Genomic DNA, 14811 nt, shown 5'->3' with positions numbered 1-14811 from the left:
ATCTAGCTAGCTAACTAACATCCAGAACCATGAGCTCACTAAGCTATACGGAGAAAGAAGCTCTTGGGCTGAACATCATCGTAAAAGAAGATGAAGATGAGGATATTACATTGAAAGAAGAGGAAGTAGCTTTCATAATAAAAAAGGAAGAAGAGGAGGTGATCACATTGAAAGAAGAGAATGGAGTGAAAGAAGAGGAAGAACCTTTTGGAGTGAAAGAGGAAGAGGAGGAAGTAGAAGCTTTCAGAATCAAAAAGGAGGAAGAGGAGGCTATCGCATTGAAAGAGGAGGAGGAAGACGTTTTGGGAGTGAAAGAGGAGGAGGAGGAAGGAATGGAGGAGGAGACTGAAGATCCTGTTAACACCAGTGAGTATTGTCTAAAAAGCAGGGGCACAAACTATACAGTTGTTGAACTAATGTGTGGTTCTACACTTGAATGTTGTTCAGTACTGTAGGAATTGTTAAAGGGGCAATCCGCCATTGGTACATGCATTTTTGGGACTTTTAAATGTGTAGATTTATTGAATTCTCCATGTGTTCTATATTAAAGTGCACTTCAACTAATTTAGTGGAACGACCCTTTTACATTTGCATCACAAACAATATTTTTTAGGAAATCATGATGAACGTGGCCATTTTAGGCCCATTTTAGATATATTAATGCCTCTTGTAAGACTATGATTGTAATAGATCATAAGTTTACCATCTGTTTGATGTTCTCGTTCACACAGGAGAGAGACATGACTATTATGGATCCTCTGGGGAGCCTCAACAACATCCTGATGCTGACGAGGCAGAGAAGAGTCTCTCCAGATCAGAACACCAGATGGTACAGCTTGGTCTGGTCTAGCATACAGCTTGCTCTATCGGGGTCTGGGTTTCTGTAAAGCACTTTATGACAACAGTGACATCAGCATCCATAATGATATGTGTCTATGTCCCCTCTATATGGTTACCAGGACAACGCTAGCCCTTCCGCCCTCCCAGAGTCCCCGTGTCGTACCTCTCCCAGTAGCACCTTACTGCTGGGTCTGAAGAGGTTGTCTGTGCGGCTGGTGGACTGCAGGAAAACAACGGGGCTGAGTGGAACTGTGAGAGGAGGAGAAGAGAAGAAAGGAGCAGATTTGACTCATCAAAGTAAGTGCTGTAGTTTAGTTTGAACAAATAAAATAGATCTGCCCACTGGTATCTGTTACCAGGACAACCAGCAGAGTTCTGTTAGTTGACATGAAGATAGACTGGTATCTGTTACCAGGACAACCAGCAGAGTTCTGTTAGTTGACATGAAGATAGACTGGTATCTGTTACCAGGACAACCAGCAGAGTTCTGTTAGTTGACATGAAGATACACTGGTATCTGTTACCAGGACAACCAGCAGAGTTCTGTTAGTTGACATGAAGATAGACTGGTATCTGTTACCAGGACAACCAGCAGAGGTATGTTAGTTGACATGAAGATAGACTGGTGGATATGGATGTTATGAATATCATAACACTGAAAAAGGATTCTGCCAATGAAAAGAGAGACACCAATAGACTATATAAAACCTTGATGAAAGTTAGATTTAGAGAGAAAGTTTCAAGATGATCTGATGTATGGTGCATGTTTTATAAAAACATTTCCTGTCCCCCCCCCCCCCCCCCCCCATCTTTAAAATACTGTAGAACACACAAACAAATATCAAGCTATTTCAATTTGGTCTGTATTGCTTCATTTACATCTCATCTTGGAGAACAGCTCTGTAAGCCCTTTCTAAATGCCATGAAATAAGATTGAATAAAAAGCATTTTTTGACGCTTGGCCTCCTCTGTAATGGTAAAAAATTCATGCAATTTCCTACTTTATCGGGTCAAATAAAGCCTGAACTCCAACATACAGTCCGTACATACAAAAATATTGGCACCACTGCACTTTTTTCAAATAATGCACAATTTCTTCCAGAAAACTTTGGTTTGCAGTTGAACAAAACAAAACAATCAGAATAATTTACTAAATGTTAGCTTTATTCCACAAAGAAATTCTAAAATGTCCCGGACAATATTATTGGGACCTTCTAGAAGTAGTTCGAAATATTTAGATTTCAAGCAGGTGATTCTCCTTACTTTGGAATTCAACTCACAAAAATCCCTCATTCAATCAGTTTGAATAGAGAAAATGAGTCATTCTCCTGTTTTGTGTCACTGTGTGTCCCACAATGAGCATGGAGAAAAGAAAGAAACCCAGAGAATTATCTGAGGAGGTCAGACACAAGATTGTAGCCAAGCATGGACAATCTCAAGGCTTCAAGTCCATCTACAGAAACCTTGATGTTCCTGTTTCCACCGTACGTAATGAAGTTGAAGGCCATGCCACTGTAGCCAACCTCCCTGGACGTGGCCGCAAGAGAGAACTTGATGGAAGATTGCAGCGAAGGATTGTTCCAATGGTGGAGAAAGCACCTCGATCAACTGCCACACAGATTCAAGCTGACCTTCAGACACAAGGTACGACAGTTTCAATTCGCACCATCTGTCGCCAACTCAATGAAAGGGGGTTATATGGCAGGAGACCCAGGAGGACCCCACTGCTGAGAGAGAGACATTACTCAATGAAAGGGGGTTATGTGGCAGGAGACTCAGGAGGACCCCACTGCTGAGAGAGAGACATAACTCAATGAAAGGGGGTTATATGGTATGAGACCCAGGAGGACCCCACTGCTGAGAGAGAGACATAACTCAATGAAAGGGGGTTATATGGTATGAGACCCAGGAGGACCCCACTGCTGAGAGAGAGACATAACTCAATGAAAGGGGGTTATATGGTAGGAGACCCAGGAGGACCCCACTGCTGAGAGAGAGACATAACTCAATGAAAGGTGGTTATATGGTAGGAGACCCAGGAGGACCCCACTGCTGAGAGAGAGAGACATAACTCAATGAAAGGGGGTTATATGGTAGGAGACCCAGGAGGACCCCACTGCTGAGAGAGACATAACTCAATGAAAGGGGGTTATATGGCAGGAGGACCCCACTGCTGAGAGAGAGAGACATAACTCAATGAAAGGGGGTTATATGGTAGGAGACCCAGGAGGACCCCACTGCTGAGAGAGAGACATAAGAAAGCCTGACTGCAATTTGCCAAAACAAACCTGAACCTGCCGAAATCTTTCTGGGAGAACGTCCTGTGGACAGATGAGAGCAAATTAGAGCTTTTTGGTAAAGCATCTCTGTGTTCACAGAATTAAAACACCTTCCCTACAGTCAAACATGGAGGAGGTTCAGTGATGTTTTGGGGTTTCTTTGCTGCCTCTGGCACTGGGTGGCTTGAACGTGTGCATGGCAGTCAGGAGAATACCAAGGCATTTTGGAGCGCAATTTCGGACCCGGTGTCAGAAAGCTGGGTCTCCGTCGAAGGTCATGGGTCTTCCAGCAGGATAATGACCCCAATCACACTTCAGAATGCACCCAGGAAAGGTACAAGACAAAACACTGGACTGTTCTGAAGTGGCCAGCAATGAGTCCAGATCTGAAAACAGCAGTTGTTGTTTACGCAACACAAAAACGGTCCATTACAAATCTAAATTATTCTATCGCCAACATGACTAGCTAATGTCTAAAATGAGATGTGTTGTGGCCAGTGAGAGGATGAATATTAATGTGATCTACTGCTGAAAGTTGTGCTACTATTCAGAGTGCTAGAGCCAGACACTCACTATACCACAATAAGTGGTGTGTATTTAACAGATGGTGAGATCAGAAACAAATCAGTCCCTTTGTTTGCTCTGTTTGACCTACTCTGCTTTCTGACATGGAAAAGCCTTTTCAACTATAACGGTGTATTTGGCTGTCATTTAGGCTGCAACAATGATACAGTGGGGGAACCACAACACATCCATAGCTCTGGGAACTAGAGCACCAGGGGGAAAAGCCTAGAAATTAGATTTCTCTCATTTCAAACCGCTTTGCTTTTATCCATTACATCCGCATAACGACCGGGAGAGCTTCAAGCTGTCAGTCATACACTTTACAACTTCACATATTTGTGATCATTGTTGCAGTGTACCATCACAAATACTGTATGTGATTGTAGCGACAGAACGTATGATGCAAAAAAACGTGTCTAAATCAATCACATGTATTTTTTACATGAGCAGATGTCACAAAGTGCTTATACAGAAACCCAGCCTAAAACCCCCAAACAGCAAGCAATGCAGATGTAGAAGCACGGTGGCTAGGAAAAACTCCCTAGAAAGGCAGGAACCTAGGAAGAAACCTAGAGAGGAACCAGGCTCTGAGGGGTGGCCAGTCCTCTTCTGGCTGTGCCAGGTGGAGATTATAACGGTACATGGCCATTAAGGCCAGATTGTTCTTCAAGATGTTCAAACGTTCATAGATTACCAGCAGGGTTGCAACAGGTCAGCACCTCAGGAGGAAATGTCAGTTGGCTTTTCATAGCCAAGCGTTCAGAGGTCGAGACAGCAGGTGCGGTAGAGAGAGAGAGAGAGAGAGAGAGTTGAAAACAGCAGGTCTGGGACAAGGCTGCACGTCCAGTGAACAGGTCAGGGTTCCATAGCCTTAGGCAGAAGAGTGGAAACTGGAGCAGCAGCACGACCAGGTGGACTGGGGACAGCAAGGGGTCATCAGGCCATGTAGTCCTGAGGCATGGTCCTAGGGCTCAGGTCCTCCGGGATGGGAGGGAGAGAGAGAGAATTAGAGGGAGCATTCTTAAATTCACACAGGACACCAAATAAGACAGGAGAATAACACCAGATATAACAGACTGACCCTAGCCCCCCGGCACATAGACTTTTGCAGCATAGATACTGGAGGCTGAGACAGGAGGGGTCGGGAGACACTGTGGCCCCGTCTGACGATACCCCCAGACAGGGCCAACCAGGCAGGATATAACCCCACGCACTTTGCCAAAGCACAGCCCCCACACCACTAGAGGGATATCAACAGACCAACAAACCACCAGTGCTTTGCCGGCTCCAGTGCCTTGCCGTTCACCTCCGCACCCCTGGGCCAGACTACACTCAATCATAGGACCTACTGAAGAGATGAGTCTTCAGTAAAGATTTAAAGGTTGAGACCGAGTCTGCGTCTCTCACATGGATAGACAGACCATTCCATAAAAATTGAGCTCTATAGGAGAAAGCCCTGCCTCCAGCTGTTTGCTTAGAAATTCTAGGGACAATAAGGAGGCCTGGATCTTGTGACCGTAGCGTACGTGTAGGTATGTATGGCAGGACCAAATTGGAGAGATGGGTAGGAGCAAGCCCATGTAATGCTTTGTAGGTTAGCAGTAAAACCTTGAAATCAGCCCTATCCTTATCAGGAAGCCAATGTAGAGAGGCTAGCACTGGAATAGAATAATCAAATTTTTTGGTTCTAGTCAAGATTCTAGCAGCCGTGTTTTGCACTAACTGAAGTTTATTTATTGCTTTATGCGGGTAGCCGGAGAGTAGAGCATTGCAGTAGTCTAATCTAGACGTGACAAAAGCATGGATTAGCTTTTCTGCGCCATTTTTAGACGACAAGTTTCTGATTTTTGCTATGTTACCAAGATGGAAAAAAAGCTGTCCTTTAAATATTCTTGATATGTTCGTCAAAAGAGAGATCAGGGTCCAGAGTAACGCCGAGGTCCTTCACAGTTTTCTTTGAGACGAAGGTCCTTCACAGTTTTCTTTGAGACAACTGTACAACCATCAAGATTAATTGTCAGATCCAGCAGCAGATCTCTTTGTTTCTTGGGACCTAGAACTAGCATCTCTGTTTTGTCAGAGTTTAAAGTAAAAAATCTGCCGCCATCCACTTCCTTATGTCTGAAACACATGCTTCCTGGGTAGGCAATTTTGGGGCTTCACCATGTTTCATCAAAATGTACAGCTGTGTGTTGTCCGCATAGCAGTGAAAGTTGACATTTGTGTTTCCAAATGACAAAACCAATAGCTAGAATATATAGTGAAAACAATAGTGGTCCTAAAACGGAACCTTGAGGAACGCCTAAACGTACAATTGATTTATCAGAGGACAAACCATCCACAGAGACTAACTGATATCTTTCCGACAGATAAGATCTAAACCAGGCAAGAACTTGTCCGTGTAGACCAATTAGGGTCTCCAATCTCTCCAGAAGAATGTGTGATTGATGGTGTCAAAAGCAGCACTAAGGTCTAGGAGCACGAGGACAGATGCAGATGCCTTGGTCTGACGCCATTAAAAGGTCATTTACCACCTGTACGAGTGCGGTCTCAGTGCTATGATGGGGTCTAAAACCAGACTGAAGCGTTTTGTATACATTTTTTGTCTTCAGGAAGGCAGTGAGTTGCTGCGCAACAGCTTTTTCAAAAAATTTAGAAAGAAATGGGAGATTAGATATTGGCCGATTTAGTTTTGTTTTACATTTTCCGGGACGAGGTTTGGCTTTTTCAAGAGAGGCTTTATTACTGCCACTTTTATTGAGTTTGGTTCACATCCAGTGGATAGGGAACCGTTTTTTTATGTTCAACATAGGAGGGCCAAGCACAGGAAGTAGCTCTTTCAGTAGTTTATTTGGAATAGGGTCCAGTATGCAGCTTGAAAGTTTGGAGGCCATGACTATTTTCATGAATGTGTCAAAAGATACAGGATTAAAAAACTTGAGTGTCTCAATTGATCCTAGGTCCTGGCAGTTCTGTGCAGATCAGGACAACTGGGCTTTGGAGAAATACGCAGAGAAATATGCAGAATCAAAGAGGAGTCCGTAATTTGCATTCTAATGATCATGATCTTTTCATCGAAGAAGTTCATGAATTCATGACTGCTGAAGTGAAGGCCATCCTCTCTTGGGGAATGCTGCTTTTTAGTTAGCTTTGTGACAGTATCAAAAATACATTCTGGATTGTTTTAATTCTCCTCAATCAGGTCGGAAAAGTAGGCTGATGGAGCAGCAGTGAGGGCTCTTCGATATTGCTCTGTACTTTCTTTCCAAGCTAGTCGGAAGATTTCCAGTTTGGTGGAGCGCCATTTACGTTCCAATTTTCTGGAGGCTTGCTTCAGGGCTCGGGTATTTTCTGTATACCAGGTAGCAGATGTCTTGTGACAAATGTTTTTTGTTTTTAGGGGTGCGACTGCATCTAGGGTATTACGCAATGTTACATTTAGATCCTCAGTTAGGTGGTTAAGCGATTTTTGTACTCCGACGTCCTTGAGTAAGTGGAGGGAGTCTGGAAGGGCATCTAGGAATCTTTGGGTTGTCAGAGAATTTTTTATGATCCTTGGTTGGAGTCTGAGCAGATTATTTGTTGCGATTGCAAACTTAATATGATGGTGGTCCGATAGATCAGGAAAAACATTTACATCCACAATTATTTATTCCACGGGACAAAACTAGGTAAGACTGTGGCAATTAATAGGTCCGGAGACATGTTGGACAAAACCTACTGAGTTGATGATGGCGCCGAAAGCCTTTTGGAATGAGTCTGTGGACTTTTCCATGTGAATATTGAAGTCACCTAAAATTGGAATATTATCTGCCATGACTACAAGGTCCAATAGGAATTCATGGAACTCAGTAAGGAACTCTGTATACGGCCCAGGAGGCCTGTAAACAGTAGCTATAAAAAGTGATTGAGTAGCTGCATAGATTTCATGACTAGAAGCCCAAAAGACAAGCTAAAACTAGTTATAACGAGCCACTTACAATTCCCCACATGTCAGCTTCTTCATTGTTGCTAGCTATCTGACCATCCAGAATCACAACAACACAGACTTCTGCCCTATTGAAGTGTGTGCGTTGCTTGTGACGTTGTCAGCTAACCCGTCTATGGCATTTCTTAAAATGGGTCGTGGTCTCTTATTTCAATAGCATGTTGGACACTTATTTCAATAGCTTGTTGGACACTTATTTCAATAGCTTGTTGGACACTTATTTCAATAGCATGTTGGAAACTTATTTCAATAGCTTGTTGGACACTTATATCAATAGCTTGTTGGACACTTATTTCAATAGCTTGTTGGACACTTATTTCAAAAGCTTGTTGGACACTTATATTCTTTACTAATAGCCTATTGGAGGAGATGCACGCTTGCTGAATGTAAATAACTAAATATATATATATATATATATACAGTGGGGAAAAAAAGTATTTAGTCAGCCACCAATTGTGCAAGTTCTCCCACTTAAAAAGATGAGAGAGGCCTTTAATTTTCATCATAGGTACACGTCAACTATGACAGACAAAATAAGAAAAAAAAATCCAGAAAATCACATTGTAGGATTTTTTATGAATTTATTTGCAAATTATGGTGGAAAATAAGTATTTGGTCAATAACAAAAGTTTCTCAATACTTTGTTATATACCCTTTGTTGGCAATGACACAGGTCAAACGTTTTCTGTAAGTCTTCACAAGGTTTTCACACACTATTTTGGGCCATTCCTCCATGCAGATCTCCTCTAGAGCAGTGATGTTTTGGGGCAGTCGCTGGGCAACACGGACTTTCAACTCCCTCAAAGATTTTCTATGGGGTTGAGATCTGGAGACTGGCTAGGCCACTCCAGGACCTTGAAATGCTTCTTACGAAGCCACTCCTTCGTTGCCCGGGCAGTGTGTTTGGGATCATTGTCATGCTGAAAGACCCAGCCACGTTTCATCTTCAATGCCCTTGCTGATGGAAGGAGGTTTTCACACAAAATCTCACGATACATGGCCCCATTCATTCTTTCCTTTACACGGATCAGTCGTCCTGGTCCCTTTGCAGAAAAACAGCCCCAAAGCATGATGTTTACACCCCCATGCTTCACAGTAGGTATGGTGTTCTTTGGATGCAACTCAGCATTCTTTGTCCTCCAAACACGACGAGTTGAGTTTTTACCAAAAAGTTCTATTTTGGTTTCATCTGACCATATGACATTCTCCCAATCCTCTTCTGGATCATCCAAATGCACTCTAGCAAACTTCAGACGGGCCTGGACATGTACTGGCTTAAGCAGGGGGACACGTCTGGAACTGCAGGATTTGAGTCCCTGGCGGCGTATTGTGTTACTGATGGTAGGCTTTGTTACTTTGGTCCCAGCTCTCTGCAGGTCATTCACTAGGTCCCCCTGTGTGGTTCTGGGATTTTTGCTCACCGTTCTTGTGATAATTTTGACCCCACGGGGTGAGATCTTGCGTGGAGCCCCAGATCGAGGGAGATTATCAGTGGTCTTGTATGTATTCCATTTCCTAATAATTGCTCCCACAGTTGATTTCTTCAAACCAAGCTGCTCACCTATTGCAGATTCAGTCTTCCCAGCCTGGTGCAGGTCTACAATTTTGTTTCTGGTGTCCTTTGACAGCTCTTTGGTCTTGGCCATAGTGGAGTTTGGAGTGTGACTGTTTGAGGTTGTGGACAGGTGTCTTTTATACTGATAACAAGTTCAAACAGGTGCTATTAATACAGGTAATGAGTGGAGGACAGAGGAGCCTCTTAAAGAAGAAGTTAAAGGTCTGTGAGAGCCAGAAATCTTGCTTGTTTGTAGGTGACCAAATACTTATTTTCCACCATAATTTGCAAATAAATTCATTAAAAATCCTACAGTGTGAATTTCTGGATTTTTTTTTCTTAATTTGTCTGTCATAGTTGACGTGTACCTATGATGAAAATTACAGGCCTCTCTCATCTTTTTAAGTGGGAGAACTTGCACAATTGGTGGCTGACTAAATACTTTTTTTCCCCACTGTATATATATAGACAGTGGGGGGAAAAGTATTTAGTCAGCCACCAATTGTGCAAGTTCTCCCACTTAAAAAGATGAGAGGCCTGTAATTTTCATCATAGGTACACGTCAACTATGACAGACAAATTGAGATTTTTTTTCTCCAGAAAATCACATTGTAGGATTTTTAATGAATTTATTTGCAAATTATGGTGGAAAATAAGTATTTGGTCACCTACAAACAAGCAAGATTTCTGGCTCTCACAGACCTGTAACTTCTTCTTTAAGAGGCTCCTCTGTCCTCCACTCATTACCTGTATTAATGGCACCTGTTTGAACTTGTTATCAGTATAAAAGACACCTGTCCACAACCTCAAACAGTCACACTCCAAACTCCACTATGGCCAAGACCAAAGAGCTGTCAAAGGACACCAGAAACAAAATTGTAGACCTGCACCAGGCTGGGAAGACTGAATCTGCAATAGGTGAGCAGCTTGGTTTGAAGAAATCAACTGTGGGAGCAATTATTAGGAAATGGAAGACATACAAGACCACTGATAATCTCCCTCGATCTGGGGCTCCACGCAAGATCTCACCCCGTGGGGTCAAAATGATCACAAGAACGGTGAGCAAAAATCCCAGAACCACACGGGGGGACCTAGTGAATGACCTGCAGAGAGCTGGGACCAAAGTAACAAAGCCTACCATCAGTAACACACTACGCCGCCAGGGACTCAAATCCTGCAGTGCCAGACCCCCTGCTTAAGCCAGTACATGTCCAGGCCCGTCTGAAGTTTGCTAGAGTGCATTTGGATGATCCAGAAGAGGATTGGGAGAATGTCATATGGTCAGATGAAACCAAAATATAACCTTTTGGTAAAAACTCAACTTGTCGTGTTTGGAGGACATTGCATTCAAAGAACATCATACCAACTGTGAAGCATGGGGGTGGAAACATCATGCTTTGGGACTGTTTTTCTGCAAAGGGACCAGGACGACTGATCCGTGTAAAGGAAAGAATGAATGGGGCCATGTATCGTGAGATTTTGAGTGAAAACCTCCTTCCATCAGCAAGGGCATTGAAGATGAAACGTGGCTGGGTCTTTCAGCATGACAATGATCCGAAACACACCGCCCGGGCAACGAAGGAGTGGCTTCGTAAGAAGCATTTCAAGGTCCTGGAGTGGCCTAGCTAGTCTCCAGATCTCAACCCCATAGAAAATCTTTGGAGGGAGTTGAAAGTCCGTGTTGCCCAGCGACAGCCCCAAAACATCACTGCTCTAGAGGAGATCTGCATGGAGGAATGGGCCAAAATACCAGCAACAGTGTGTGAAAACCTTGTGAAGACTTACAGAAAACGTTTGACCTGTGTCATTGCCAACAAAGGGTATATAACAAAGTATTGAGAAACTTTTGTTATTGACCAAATACTTATTTTCCACCATAATTTGCAAATAAATTCATTAAAAATCCTACAATGTGATTTTCTGGATTTTTTTCTTCTCATTTTGTCTGTCATAGTTGACGTGTACCTATGATGAAAATTACAGGCCTCTCTCATCTTTTTAAGTGGGAGAACTTGCACAATTGGTGGCTGACTAAATACTTTTTTCCCCCACTGTATATATATATATGAAAATGTATGCGCTCACTACTGTCAGTCGCTCTGGATAAGAGCGGCTGCTAAATGACTAAAATGTAAAAAAAAAAAAAGTGATAGTCTGGGTGTCTTTTGGTCTGGAGTCCACACCTACAGGCTGTGTAAGGGCTATTTGACCAAGAAGGAGAGTGATGGAGTGCTGCATCAGATGACCTGGCCTCCACAATCCCCCGACCTCAACCCAATTGAGATGGTTTGAGATGAGTCGGACGGCAGAGTGAAGGAAGAGCAGCCAACAAGTGCTAAGCATATGTGGGAACTCCTTCAAGACTGTTGGAAAAGCATTCCAGGTGAAGCTGGTTGAGAGAATACCAAGAGTGTGCAAAGCTGTCATCACGGCAAAGGGTGGCTACTTTGAAGAATCTCAAATATAAAATATTTGTTTAACACTTTTTTGGTTACTACATGATTCCATATGTGTTATTTCATAGTTTTTATGTTTTCACTATTATTCTACAATGTAGAAAATAGTAAAAATAAAGAAAAACCCTTGAATGAGTAGGTGTGTCCAAACTTTTGACTGGTACTGTATATATGTAAACTCTCACTACTGTATAGGAGCGCCTGCTAAAAGGAAACGCCTCACTGATGAGGAGCTACAATAAATATTTAGTTATTCTGATGAAGAATCTGTGTATGGGAGTGAGTCTGATCAATCAGATAGTGACGAGGAATATAAATAATAATAATAATAATGCGTGGGATGATGGCTACACAGGGCAGCCCTGTCAAGAGTTATGACTACCTCCTGAAGGAGACAGTGATGTGGGGAAAGGAGGGATCCTAGACAGTCTGCGGGATGGTTCAGCAGAGTCTCCCTATGCCTACAGCAGTGGTGATTGTATCTGCCCCCCCCCCAACCTTCTGGAATGTGAGCGTGAGATGTCTGAGGATAATGGTGTCCACCCCCCCAACCTTCTGGAATGTGAGCGTGAGATGTCTGAGGATAATGGTGTCCACCCCCCCAACCTTCTGGAATGTGAGCGTGAGATGTCTGAGGATAATGGTGTCCACCCCCCAACCTTGCAGGCAATGAGCATCCCTCACCTCCCCAAGATGCTGGTGCTGCTGCCAATGTTGTTGAAGTTGAGGAGGATGGTCCCCGCGGCTGGAGATCCTGTCACTTCAAACCATCAGAGAGACACTTCAATGACACCCTGTCTGGTGTACAAAGCACCCTGCCCACCCCCTCAGAGGCAGAGTGTTTTAAACTGTTCCTTGATAAGGACTTGGTGGAGAGTGTGGTGCAGGAAACCAACAGGTATGAATGACCCTTATCATATTACAGAAAAACCCAAGGCTCTCTTCAAATGTATCAACATTCAGAATGCCTTTAGCCTACTTTAAATATGCATATTTGTTTGCAGGTATTCTCATGAACTGAAAGAGAAGACTGCCCCTGGTGTAAAAGGGAAGCTCTCAAAATGGGTGAACACTACCATCAATGAAATGTATACCTTCCTGGTCACGGTGCTGCTGATGGGTCTAGTGAAGAAGGGCTGTATGAGGGACTACTGGACCACTGACCCCATGCTGCAGACCCCTTTTTTCCAAACCCTTTTCTCCCAGGACCGCTTCCTTGTCTTGCTCAGAGCGCTCCACTTTGTGAACAACGCCACTGCCAACCTCGCCGACCCCCTTCACAAAATTAGGAATGTCCTGAGCAGCTTGACCAGGGCATTTGGAAGAGTGTTTGTGCCTCACAAGGACTTGTGCATTGATGAGTTTCTCGTGGCTTGGAAAGGGAGGCTTGCATTCCGCCGACACGTCCCATCAAAGCGCCACAGATTTGGCGTCAAGTTCTTTGTTTTATGTGACTGTCTGACAGGATATGTACAGGACCTGATCATCTACACCGGCACCACCACAGATATAAAGCATGTTGAGGGTCTTGGCATATCTGGATCAGTGGTGATCACCATGCTGCAGCCTTACCTCAGAAAGGGGCACACTGTATTTGTGGACAGCCGGTACAGTAGCCCAGCCCTTTTCCAGTACCTTCTGAGGGAGAAGACAGGGGCCTGTGGCCCAGTGAGATCCAACAGGAAGGGGATGCCGATATTCCAAAAGAAATTGAGCAAGGGGGAGGCGGAGTTCCAAACCAACGGGGAGATAATGGCGGTAAAATGGCACGGCAAACGTCATGTCCATGTTCTGTCCACCGTGCACGCCTCCAAAATGTCGGACACAGGAACACTGGACTATGTCACCGGAGAGAGGAAGATGATGCCAGACTGTGTCTTGGAGTACAACAAGAAGATTGGAGCAGTTGACAAAGTGGACACGCGGAACAGTTTTGTTGAGTGTGCCAGAAAGTCCCTCAAATGGTACAAGAAGCTATTTTTCCAGCTAATAGACATAGCTCTCCTCAACGGTCACATTGTCCACCGGCAGGTCACTGGACAGGTGATCTCGTACCAGCAGTACAGGGTAAACCTGATTCGGCAGATCCTCGAGGACCACCACACTCCTCGTCGTCCGTGTACTGGGGGCCGGCCTGCCTCTGACAATCCTCTACGCCTCACTGGACGCCACTTCCCAAGCGATGTCCCTCGGACCACCCAGCAAGGGAAAAGCACGAGGAGGCATTGCAAGGTCTGTCAAACATCTACCCGGCGACAGAAACGAAGGAAGATGACCAAGTACATGTGTGAGCCTTGTAACACAGCCTTGTGTGCAGTTCCTTGCTTTGGCGAGTACCACACCCTCAAGCACTACTAAGTGGTATTCGGGAAAGGGGGATACCTAGTAAGTTGTACAACTGAATGCATTCAACTGAAATGTGTCTTCCGCATTTAACCCAACCTCTCTGAATCAGAGACGTGCGGAGGGCTGCCTTAATCGACATTCACAGATTATGCTGAAATTGTGAAATGTATGACTTGTTTGATGGGTGGGGGGGATTGGGATTTTTTTAAAGACACAAAAAAAAAGATAGAAATGAAACATGTTTGTTTACCTGAAATGAACTTTGAACTCCTGACCTCCATTTCTGAAATAAAACATGTCATCAACTTGAGTTATTCCTTGATTTTGTAATGATCTCCCATTTGTTTTATCACTTTCAATCTAAACCTTTCAAAATAATTTCCCCCAACAACCTTTATCCTGTTTCATCAGCTGACTACTACTGTAGGACCAAAGAGCACGATGTGAGTCGCTACGTTACATTGACTGTACCCAGGAGTATACATCGACTGTACCCAGGAGTATACATCGACTGTACCCAGGAGTATACATCGACTGTACCCAGGAGTATACATCGACTGTACCCAGGAGTATACATCGACTGTACCCAGGAGTATACATCGACTGTACCCAGGAGTATACATCGACTGTACCCAGGAGTATACATCGACTGTACCTAGGAGTATACATCGACTGTACCTAGGAGTATACATCGACTGTACCTAGGAGTATACATCGACTGTACCTAGGAGTATACATCGACTGTACCCAGGAGTATACATCGACTATATCTAGGAGTATACA

General features: G+C 43.9%; 1 protein-coding gene across 1 annotated transcript; it reads left to right on the top strand.

Annotated features, from left to right (window-relative positions):
• Positions 1 to 756: 756 nt before the first annotated feature.
• Positions 757 to 14188, top strand: LOC311122920 (piggyBac transposable element-derived protein 4-like). The gene is made up of 3 exons (XM_084197221.1): positions 757 to 1137; positions 12349 to 12580; positions 12687 to 14188. Exons 1-3 carry the CDS (start codon positions 936 to 938, stop codon positions 14038 to 14040), a joined length of 1788 nt encoding a protein of 595 aa, XP_084053347.1. The 5' UTR covers positions 757 to 935; the 3' UTR covers positions 14041 to 14188.
• The last annotated feature ends 623 nt before the right edge of the window (positions 14189 to 14811 follow it).

The sequence above is a fragment of the Coregonus lavaretus genome, assembly GCF_964263955.1.
Source record: "Coregonus lavaretus genome assembly, contig: HAP1_SCAFFOLD_102, whole genome shotgun sequence".
Lineage (NCBI taxonomy): Eukaryota > Metazoa > Chordata > Actinopteri > Salmoniformes > Salmonidae > Coregonus > Coregonus lavaretus.
The sequence above is the reverse complement of the archived record's forward strand: the minus strand, read 5'-3'. Positions and strand labels throughout refer to the sequence as shown.

Coding starts and splice junctions, on each gene's coding strand:
- LOC311122920 (XM_084197221.1), top strand. CDS start 936: ATGTCCCCTCTATATGGTTACCAGGACAACGCTAGCCCTTCCGCCCTC. Junction 1,138..12,348: donor AGCAGATTTGACTCATCAAA/GTAAGTGCTGTA, acceptor CCAACCTTGCAG/GCAATGAGCATCCCTCACCT. Junction 12,581..12,686: donor GTGGTGCAGGAAACCAACAG/GTATGAATGACC, acceptor ATTTGTTTGCAG/GTATTCTCATGAACTGAAAG.